Below are 12,168 nucleotides of genomic sequence, written 5' to 3' on the forward strand. Positions count from 1 at the left end.
TGTCGCGGGTGCGAATTGCTGTATGTAGCGTGGAAAACATTAAACATTTTTCCATGGTGCATGCGGTCGTGCGTTGTAACCGAAAACTTGGTTTTTAAAGACTGCTTACTTCATTGTGTTTTAACCTCAGTTGTAAAGGATTGTTTTAAAGATCCCATGGGATACCCCTCGCAAACCGTTTTACACGCTGCATATGGCGATTTACCTCCGCGAGAAACATGCCTCTATGAACAGTCAACAGTCACCTGCCACAGAGGCAGGGGCATGTGGCCTCTACGACAGACGAATATAAATGACGCTGTTTCTTCTGTGTCGTCACGTCCAAGTTGGTGGGCATGGCTCTGCGAGTTATCGTCGTATCCAATGGTCTTGGAGTTGGTGGGCGTGGCTCCTTCCTGCGTGCGCCATAGGTGTCTTGTCGGCGGCTCAATGAATCCATGCCCCTTCCGGCGTGCTTTCCATGGTTGTCTTGCCTTAGTGAATTATATATATAGATGTTTTGTTGAAATTCAGTACATGTGTAAATTTCAGTCAGTCAGTTATTTTCCTACTCATTATATCCTAACACAGGGTCACGGGGGTCTGGTGCAGCCAATCCCAGCCAGCACAAGGCAGAAACAAATCCAGGGTAGGGCGCCAGTCCACCACAGGACACACACACACACACATACCAAGCACACACTAGGATCACTAATGCACCTAACCTGCATGTCTTTGGACTGTGGGAGAAAACCGGAGCACCCGGAGGAAACCCACACAGACGCAGGGAGAACATGGAAACTCCATGCAGGAAGTACCCGGGAAGCAAACCCAGGTCTCCTTACTGCGAGGCAGCCGCACTACCACTGCACCACCGTGCCGCCCGTATGTAAATTTCTTTGTATAAAATGTCAACAAACCTCATGCTTTGTTTTAAAAGTCTGTTTAGAAATTTAATTTGCAGTACATACTGAGCTTTAGTCCCTTATCCTCTGTGGAACTTTTCTTTAAGGCTATCACCTTGCCTAGAGAGTTGTGTATTCAATTAAAACATTAGAACATTACAACAATCTAGAAGAGAACAGGCCATTTAGCTCAACAGAGCTCACCAGTCCTATCCACTTCAAAAATAACATTATGTCAAATTTTGAAAGTCCCTAAAGTCTTACTGCCTACCACATTACTTGGTAATATTCCAAGTGCCTATCGTTCTTTGTGTAAAGAAAAACTTACTAATGTTTTTGTGAAATTTACCCTTAACACGTTTTCAACTATGTCCCTTTGTTGTTGATGAACTCATTTTAAAATAACAGTCTCAATCCACTGTACTAATTCCCTTCATAATTTTAAACACTTCAATCATGTCCTCTCTTAATCTTTTTTGCTTAAACTGAAAAGGCTCAGCTCATTTACGCTATCCTCATAATTCATCCCCTGTAGCCCTGGAATCAGCCTAGTTGCTCTTCTCTGGACCTTGTCTAGCGCTGCTATGTCCTTTTTGTATCCTGGACACCAAAACTGCACACAGTATTCCAGATGAGGCCTCACCAGTGCATTATAAAGCTTGAGCATAACCTCCTTGGACTTGCAATCCACACATAGTGCTATATAACCTAATATTCTGTTTGCCTTCTTATTGGCTTCTGAACACTGTCACACACAGTCCACTATGACTCCTAAATACTTCTCATAAGGTGTACTCTCGATTTTCAGACCACCCATTGTGTATTCAAACCTAACATTTTTACTTCCTATGTGTAATACTTTACATTTACTGACATTAAATTTCATCTGTCACGAATCTGCCCAAGCCTGTATGCTATCCAAGTCCTTCTGTAATGATATAACAGATAACAAATTGTCTGCTAATCTACTTATCTTGGTTCTAGCAAAATACCCGTGCTTCGCAGCAGAGAAGTGTGTTAAAGAAGTTATGAAAAAGAAAAGGAAACATTTTAAAAATAACATAACATGATTGTCAATGTAATTGTCGTAGGCTTATTTTAATATTGAAAGTGAATTTGATGATTGTAAAGAGTTTAATTTATGATTGTAAATGTTGTTTATGAGAAATGCAAATTTTTAGGATGTAAGGATCTCTTTGTAAATGACAATTGCAGTTTTGCCCTCTGGCTGTAAAATGACAAAGCTGTTTGCTGAGCTTACTCTTGAACGTTGGCCATGTGAGAAGCAATCTTGTGTCAAGTCAACACCAGCCTTTTTAAGAGTCTGGCCTTGTGACTTATTTATTGTCATAGCGAAACAGACCCTTACTGGAAATTGGAGGCGTTTGAATTGGAATGGGAGGTCAGGGGGTATGAGAGGGATGCAAGGAATAAATACAGCCTCCCCTGAGCCAATTCCAGTAAAGACCGTTACCTCAATGAGGTTCTTGTGCAGAGATTTGATCTGAAGCCTGGTGCCGTTCCAAAGTTTTGGTGGTTGTAAGTTTTGTAGTAACATAAATGGTGCACTGACCTTCAAAAATAGAGTATGTGGAGGCATGCCTGGAGGATTAAGGGTATGAAGAAACTCTTATCGGATAGTGCACCATGTCCTCTAGCTCTACAAAAGAGTCACAATAACAGGCTTGAAGCGGTGGAATAAAGAAGAAGGGAGCATTGAGCATGATGAACAGCTGAGGAAAGTAAGGAAGCGAGTCAAGAGGCACATGAGTGCGGGATCTCATTTATGTATATAGGCAGGAAGCCAACCACGTGGTAGGTGTGTGGACAGCATCCATGCGGAAAAAGGAAGGGGGACTGGGGGTGGCCCTTGTGCGTCTCTGCTGTGAAATAAATTGTCTGTTAATGGAAATAACGAATGGAACCGCCAAAAGAAGAGATCAGTTCCGAAAGTTCCTTACGACATTATGGTGAGAACCACCAAAGAGAAGACGTTATTTTTGAACGTTTGTAATAGGGCACATTGCAAAATGAAACATATTTAACGTGTTTAAGTACAGTGTAAAGGATGAGCATGAGAAATTTGGGCTTCCTACGTATATTGGAAGTCGCAGAAATAGTGAGGAGGGGTTTCCCCTAAAGGAATGAAACCGCCAAAAGGAAAGGTCAGTTCCAAAAGTTCCTTACAGCATAATGGTGAGAACTGCCAAAAAAAAGACATTATTTTCGAATGTTCGTTATGGGGCACGGCGTGAAACGAAACATACTTAACGTTTTTAAGTACAGTATAAAGGATGAGCATGGGAAATTTGGGCTTCCTAAGTATATTGGAAGTTGCAGAAATAGTGAAGGAGGGGTTTCCCCTATCTATATATACAGTTTAGGGGGTATGCCCATTTACCCCCCTTGAGTGTTGCAATAGGACATGAAACATACCTAACTTTTGTAAGTACACTGCAAGGAATCAGCACACGGAATTTCAGCTTTCCACCTATATGGAAAGTGGGAGAATTAGTGATGAGTCAGTGAAGGCTTTGCCTTTTATATGTACAGATGATCAACAAACTTAACCAGCTTATTACTTATTTTCCTATCTAAATCATTTATATATATTAAAAATAGCAGCGGCCCTAGCACTGACCCCTGTGCAACACCACTCAACATCAGCCAATTCTGATGAGGTTCCTCGCCCCATCACCCTCTGCTTCCTGTGTCTGATCCATTTCTGCACCCATCTAAAAACATCACCCTGAACTCCCACTTCTTTTAATTGTAGGCTAATTCATTCTCTTTTCACACACCTCTTTGCCACAGTCTGGTGCACATCTCCATAGTGTAGTATTCTATCAGGTTTTCAAATCTAATTACGAACTAGGTCTTAACGATGGATACTGACATCATTTTGCCAATTTTTTAAAAGACAATATTCCGAATCTGTGTCATTCTTTATCTTGAATAGTAATGAATTATTCTTGAAATTCAACATTTAGATATAGGTGGTTTTTGGTATGAGTATGGTAATGCTGCAAAAGACACTATAATAAAAAACATTTTTTTTTCTTTTTACACTCAGCCTGGTGAAAAGGGAAAAGTTCCTTTAGAAGTGGGGCTACTGAAGCGGGTCTGTGCTGTACCTGCCGGTCCAAACATTATCCAGATGTCTGAATATATCCTTGGACGCAGATACATGTTCATATTCATGGAGCTCCTAGAGTCCTACACGAGCCTTGAAGATGTTATATACAAAAAAACTGGACCTTTGAGTGAAGAAAAAGCAAAACATGCTTTCCGCCAAATTGTGCAGGCAGTTTTGCACTGCCACTCACGTGGGGTGTTTCACAATGATATCAAGCCCAATAATATCATGTATCAGACAACCACTGGCCAAATTAAACTAATAGACTTTGGTTATGGTGATTTACTAAAGGAGAAATACTATCCACATGCACCTGGTAAGTTTGCATTCATAAATATATTTTTGCCTAATGATACAATGCATATAAGGATTGTTTTTATGACTTTTATATTTTTCAGGCACACCTGCATACTGGCCTCCAGAGTGGTATTTATTCAGGAAGTACAAAGCAGAACCTGTTACTGTCTGGACTCTTGGTATCACCCTTTTTGAGCTTTTGTGTGGAAACAGGCCATTCAAAGAAAAAATGGAAATTCTAGAGTGCAAAATCTCATATACCAATGAGATCTCGGGAGGTAAGAAATAAATGTTGTTGACTCATTACTGAGGATTTACAATATTGCAAGCATGGCTTTTTAACATTATAAGAATATCAAAATGACCACTTCATATTATTCTGTTTCTAGAATGTAAAGATTTGATTGAGAAATGCCTATGTTCTCATCCTATTGATCGCCTCACCCTCAAAGACATCTCAATGCATTCATGGCTGCGCTGAAACACAAGAGGTGATTATAGTATTTTTGAAAAATATGCATGAAATATAACAAGTATGTCTTTGTCAGTAACACAACATACCACCATAGTCTTGTTTATGTTCTTTTTTAAAGATTATATTATAATAAAATAATTAGATTCAACTTTATCATCATTGTACACAGTACAAATACCATGACAAAAATTTACAGAGCCAAAAAATAAAAAACTTCATGTAAGACTTGAGCGCAGGTTTTCGTTTTTCCTTCATAACTCTTTTTTCGTACTCTTTACCAAAGCACATGCAACTGTTAACGTAAACAGAGTACAGACAATCATACCATTATATAGTTTCTGCCCTCTTGAGAGTTGAGAAAACCTGCCCTTATTACACATCTGCCTGTTTTTCTTTCTTCTCTTTCTCTCTTTTATGTAGCTGTCCCTGTTTAATAGCTTTCGAGGGCATCTAACACTCTTACTGCTGCTTAGACAGTCATTGTCCCCTTGACAATATTTGACCTCTTCCCTATAATTATTCAGATACGCCCATGTTGACTTGACTCCCCAGTACCTGAATGTAAACTGTACGCAAGCTGTTGAATACCTATATTCATAATATTCTCATTATTGTCAGCTATCAAACAAAAATACTGCAAGTATTTTTTATGCATACAGTGTGAAAGGTAAAAGTACTGGGCAGGACATGACACAACACATGCCCGAAGCATAGTGGCAACCATATTGTAGGACGCATGTGAGAAACTTCTGCACGTGGCTCATACGGCTCTGTGATGTAATGCTGGCTTTGCAAAGTATCATGAGGCATTCTGAAAACACTGTTCGCTTAAGCCGGCCACATGGCAAATTTTGAGGAAAATATTTGGGAACAGAGTTAACAGCAAATACAGCATATTTGCTTCAAAAAACACTGGCAAATTTCGCCGATCATTAATAGTGATAAGTAAGACCATTAAAAGAACTGAAGTGGAAGACTAGTTAACCTTGTCTTAACTATAAAAGGCACCTACCATCAAAACCAATAACAATTAAGGTTTTCTTAAATAAACTGATGGTGTCAGCTGTTCAAATGAATGTAAGGAGCTCATTCTACTATTGAGTAGCTACGTATAACAAGGTCTTGAACTGAAATTTAATGGTATGTAGAGGTGGCATCTGACCTGAATTGACAGGAAGGAACATAGAACCTACCGTAGTAAAAGCCTCAAATTAAGTAGGTTTTAAACGACTGTCTGCCCTGTAGGCAAGCATTAAAGCATTAACTTGATGGGTGCTACTACAGGGAGCCAATAGAGCGACCTGAGAAAGTGAGTGACATGTTCCTGTTTCAGCTGGTTGAAAAATGAGTATAGAGATATGAAGTCCCTGAAGAACTGTGGTTGTAATTTTGAAAGTGGATGGATGCTTTCAAAGTTGTAGCTTATTCAGGCTATGGCAAATGTCAGTGACATGACCCTTCATATATATATGCAGGATGTTAGATCTATATCTATCTATCTAACACTGTATTTGCCGCTGGGGTAAATACTGTATGGCCTGTTACATAAGCTCAACAAATACTTAAATTAATATTATGATAATATAAAGATGAAAGTGGCTATGAAATCACTATACAGATAAAAAAATTACTTTTGCCCTGCACATAGTAGATGTCTTAAACGGTATGGTAAATTTATAGTTTGTTAGTATAAAATCTGTTTAGAGGGCTTAAAGTGAGTTTTACCCTAAGTGTATATAAACATCTGACCTCAACTGTACATATTCTAATATGGGTAGCAACTTTGGCTGTACTATTTCAAAATTAGAAGCTCTGAGTAATTCAGTGGAGGATACTAATTTTAGTAATAATGCTAACTAACAAAGGAAATTTACAACTCCCTCAATGAGCTAGGAATTTGAGGCCTTGAAATCTCAAACTCCTATACAGATGTCCAAAATCAAAACTATATATATTTCCAATCACAATAAGCAAAGTGCCATATTACACTAATTTACATTTTACATTGTTTACTAAGCTGCTGCTATTATTTTCCATATGGATGTTGAATGAATTGGCTTGTAGGAATTCTAGATCATATCATTGACACTAGATGGCACCAGAGTCAAAAATAGCAATAATTTGCTATTACCAATGCCATCTGTATATTCATATTATGATCCATGTATCCATCTGTGGGTTGTGGAGTGTAAGTGGCTCTCACTAATATTTTAATCACAGTAAAAATCTGAATTCTCAGAGAATTTGATATTTTATCTTGCATATGTTATCAATTTATTTGTGTCTCCCATGCTGCTTATCCAATTGCTTAATTAACATTACTTTAATGCAGGATTGCAGAATTGCATTCATGAATCCATAAAAAAAACTTTGGGACAGTCAACCATTTGAGTAAATATATTTTAAGTATTTTAATATTGTGATGTCAGTAGAAAAATAGTTGTTTTCCAAGAAAATGTTAAAAATAATTAAACAATATAGGGTAATAATTGTAAGAAAAAGACATATTTACAGATATATCCCTTTAGACCAATACAATATGAAAGTACTAAAATTAATAAAGCATTGCATGTACATTATGTCTGTTTCAAATTTAAGCACCCGTTAGTCACTGATCCTATGCAGTCATGCTGCCACTGGTTATGTCAACCCTTTTAAGAGGAGAGTGTGCTTAAATTCTTCAAGTTCTCATTTTATTTTTTTGTTTTCAATTAGCTTTGAAAGAAACATATAACAATACTTCTTCAAAACTAAATCCTAATGCTGACAACTGAACTAAGCAAATACATTTTGAAAAATACACATATTTCCAGGAAAGTTAGAAGAGGTCAGAAGGGTTCATTGTACCTAATTTGACTTAAATGCCCTCTTTGTTGTGACTATAAATTCAATTTACACTGCACAACTCAAAGACAGACAACTGGTATTATGCATGCTTAAAAATCATTTCCTATATAATATACTTTCGTACTGTACTTGCTTCAGTGGCAATTAAAATATACTGTGAAGTGAGGGTATCTGATCTGATTTGAGTAAATATTTGATTGGTTTGTAACCAAAGCATTGTAATGCAATTTTTTCTAGCAATAAAATTAAGCAAGAACAAAACAAAATTTCTATAGAAATTTATGTTGACATTTTTAAGCGAAATCTAATTGAAACCTCTTTCTTGCACCGACAACCAAAACATGATTCTTTTGTGCATCACATGCCAAACTGTGAGGAGATAAGAATATTTCATACAGTAGAATCATATGTCCATGTTACAGTGGATGTATACCTGCATCACTTTAAATTGGTAAAAGAGACCCAGAAGTACCAATGAGATAATCTTTATGATAAACTAATATTGATAGTGACTCACCATGTGCCATGTCTTCTTCTTTTAGCTGCTCCCATTAGGGGTTGCCACAGTAGATCATCTTTTTCCATATCGTCCTGTCTTCTGCGTCTTGCTCTGTCACACCTATCACCTGCATGTCCTCTCTCACCCATTCATAAATCTTCTCTTAGGCCATCCTCTTTTCCTCTTGCCTGGCAGCTCTATCCTTAGCATTCTTCTCCCAATATACTCAGCATCTCTCCTCTGCACATGTCCAAACCAACACAGTCTTGCTTCTCTGACTTTGTCTCCCAACTGTCCAACTTGAGATGACCCTCTAATGTACTCATTTCTAATCCTGTCCATCCTCATCACACCCAATGCAAATCTTAGCATCTTTAACTCTGCTACCTCCAGCTCTGTCTCCTGCTTTCTGGTCTGTGTCGCTGTCTCCAACCCATATAACAAAGATGGTCTCACTACCGTCCTGTAGATCTTACCTTTCACTCTTGCTGATAACCGTCTGGTCACAAATTACTCCTGCCACTCTTTTTCATACATTCCACCCTGCATGCATTCTCTTTTTCATCTCTCTTCCATAATCCCATTTACTCTGTACTGTTGATCCCAAGTATTTAAACTCATCCACCTTTGCCAACTCTACGCCCTGCAAACCTTTACCATTCCACTGACCTCCCTCTCATTACACACATGTATTCTGTCTTGTTCCTACTAATCTTCATTTCTCTCCTCTCTAGAGCATATCTCCACCTCTCCAGGGTCTCCTTAATCTGCTCCCTACTTTCGCTACAGATCACAATGTCATCAGTAAACATCATAGTCCAAAGTGGGCTACTGTCTAATTCTGTCTGTCAACCTTTAACTATCTGGTCACAAATTACTCCTGCCACTCTTCTTCACACATTCCACCCTGCATGTATTCTCTTTTTCATCTCTCTTCCATAATCCCCATTACTCTGTACTGTTGATCCCAAGTATTTAAACTCATCCACCTTTGCCAACTCTACGACCTGCAAACCTTTACCATTCCACTGACCTCCCTCTCATTTACACACATGTATTCTGTCTTGTTCCTACTAATCTTCATTTCTCTCCTCTCTAGAGCATATCTCCACCTCTCCAGGGTCTCCTTAATCTGCTCCCTACTTTCGCTACAGATCACAATGTCATCAGTAAACATCATAGTCCAAAGGGGGCTACTGTCTAATTTTGTCTGTCAACCTGTCCATCACCATTGCAAATAAGAAAGGGCTCAGAGCCAATCCCTGATGTAATCCCACCTCCAGCTTGAATGCTTCCGTCAGTCCTACCACAGACCTCACCACCGTCACACTTTCCTTGTACATATCCTGTACAACTCTTAGATACTTCTCCGCCACTCCCGACTTCCTCATACAATACTACAACTCCTCTCGACTCACCCTGTCTTATTTTTTCTCCAGGTCCACGAAGATATAATGCAACTCATTCTGGCCTTCTCTATATTTCTCCATCAACACCCTCAGAGCTAACATTGCATCTGTTGTGCTCTTTCTTGGCATGAAACCATACTGCTGCTCACTAATCATCACCTCACTTCTTAACATAGCATCCACTACTCTTTCCCATAACTTCATGCTGTGGCTCATACATTTTATCCCCCAGTAGTTACTACAGCTCTGCACATCCCCTTTATTCTTAAAAATCGATACCAGTACACTTCTTCTCCACTCCTCTGGCATTCTCTCACTTTCCAAGATTCCATTAAACAATCTGGTTAAAAACTCCATTGCTATCTCTCCTAAACACCTCCATCCTTCCACAGGTATGTTTTCTGGACCAATTGCCTTTCCATTCTTCATCCTCTTTATAGCTGTCCTTACTTCCTCCTTGCTAATCCGTTGCACTTCCTGATTCACTATCTCCACATCATCAAACTTTCTCTCTCTCCCTCCCTCATTCTCTTCATTCATCAGCCTCTTGAAGTATTCTTTCCATCTTCTCAACACACCCTCCTCGCTTGTGAGTATGTTTCCAATATGCAGACAACCATGTGCCATGTCTATTTTAGAAAGAAATTATTAGGAAAACAGTTCAAATACAAATCAGAAATTTGCACGGCTAACCATTTTTAGTGTTTTCTCATGTAATTAATACATCAACAATCTGTAATAGATTAATAAAAAAACTAATAGATTCTAAAGAACACAAAAAACTAAAAGTTGTAACATCACTATTTCAAGAACAGGATACACATAAACCACAAAGCACAAACACAGCAGTGAAGAAAGATTATACATGTTCTACACTTAAGGAGCAACATTTGGAATACTGCATGAAACTTTGGTCTCTATTTTACCTGGAAGACATTGTAACATTAGATAATATCCAAAAAATGTCAACTCAATTGATTCCAAACAGTCAGTCATTTTCTAACTCGTTTATTCCTGAACAGGGTCACGGGGGAGCTGGACCCAGTTCCAGCTAGCCTATGGCACAAGGCAGGAACAAACTCTGGACAGGAAAGCAATCCATTGCCTGGTGAACACACACACACTATTCATATACTATGGTCAATGTAGTAACAGCAATCCACTTCTCTTTGGACTGTGGGAGGAAACCAAAGCACCTGGAGAAAATCCACGCAGCCATGGGGAGAACATGCAAACTCCAAACAGGTAGAACCTAGGAAACAAATCCTGGTCTCTTTACTGCGAGGCAATACTGCTACCATTGCCTCACTGTGCCACCCTGATTCCAAATGGGGAATCTAAAAAGGTATAAGCAAAAACTGAAGTAGCTGATTAATTTCAGCCTAAGCAATAGAAAATATAATGAAAAACTTTAAAATTACGAAGGACATAAGGGTAAGGCAGCTATTATTTAAAAATCTGATCTACAACAAGAAAAAATGCACAGTAATAAGTTAAGAGTAAATTTCACAGAAATAAAAGTATAATAGATGCTTGGGAACCTATTGTATATAAGTCAATTTGCCATTTTGCCTTAGGAATAATACAAGGTGAATAGGAATTAAAGACCTGTGCTATGCTAAGCCATCTGTATCTCAAATTGTATGTGGTTGACATTGCACCCTAACAATGTCATAGCTTTCTTATTATTTTAACTGAGCTTTTTTGTAAACTTGACAAAAGCTTAGTGGCAATTGAGAAGACAGACAAAAATATCACCAGAATGATATACTGCCTAGATAAAAATGCCTAGATATCTTTGGTCACTGTATAATGAATTTAATAATTTTAATTTAATAGCCGGTTAACAGAAAGCTGGCAACTAGTGTAATATTATACCCAATAATAAAAAATAATTATGTCTAGGTTAATTTTGAATAAAGTATTTTTGGTCATTTTCATCTTAGACAGCTGTGTTAGAAATTTTTTTAATCCCAATTCCACTTTTGTTGCAATGATTTCATCATGTTCATTTAAAACCAGAAACCAGCTTCATTGTTGACCACAGCATTCAAATTACATTTTTCTCTGTGCAGTATATACAGTATGTTGATAACCATAACTGGGGGCATGGATTGATTGACATTCAATCCTAAAGTGTAATGTCATTGATCCGCAAGTCAAGGAGCAATTCTAGAGGAATGTCACACTTGTGAAACTGATTTATGTCCATACTGGATAAATTTGGTTTGCTGCAGGCAACTTGTAAAGGCAAATAAGTACTTAATCCATAAGATTCACATATAGCCTATGTTATAATAATAATAATAATAATAATAATAATAATAAAACATTTTATTTATATAGCACCTTTCCAATGCTCAAGGCGCTTCACAGAGTCTTAGAAAAACAGCAGGGTATATGTAACATTGGATACAAATGTTTTCCTGAATAGAACAATTAAACAGATAACAAAGCATTAAATAGAATAAAGAACAATAAAATACTAAATTCAGTACTAAAAGAAAAACCTAACAAATAACCTAATTTGTGATATAACAGACACACAAATTATCCTGAGCACCTGGACAAAGAGTTAAACTGAAAGAAAGGGCAGAATGTTATGTTAAAAGCTTTCCTAA

At 37.9% G+C, this 12,168-nt stretch overlaps 1 protein-coding gene across 1 annotated transcript in view; it reads left to right on the forward strand.

The window, feature by feature from the left end:
- Window positions 1-2,482: 2,482 nt before the first annotated feature.
- Window positions 2,483-12,168, forward strand: part of LOC120532048 (serine/threonine-protein kinase pim-2-like) — a 39,840-nt gene continuing 30,154 nt past the window's right edge. The window contains exons 1-3 of the mRNA XM_039757960.1: window positions 2,483-2,500; window positions 3,958-4,336; window positions 4,419-4,595. Coding sequence (XP_039613894.1) covers window positions 2,483-2,500; window positions 3,958-4,336; window positions 4,419-4,595 — 574 coding nt within the window. The remainder of the gene's footprint in view (window positions 2,501-3,957; window positions 4,337-4,418; window positions 4,596-12,168) is intronic.

This window comes from Polypterus senegalus, chromosome 7 (genome assembly GCF_016835505.1).
Source record: "Polypterus senegalus isolate Bchr_013 chromosome 7, ASM1683550v1, whole genome shotgun sequence".
In the NCBI taxonomy this organism is placed as follows: domain Eukaryota; kingdom Metazoa; phylum Chordata; class Cladistia; order Polypteriformes; family Polypteridae; genus Polypterus; species Polypterus senegalus.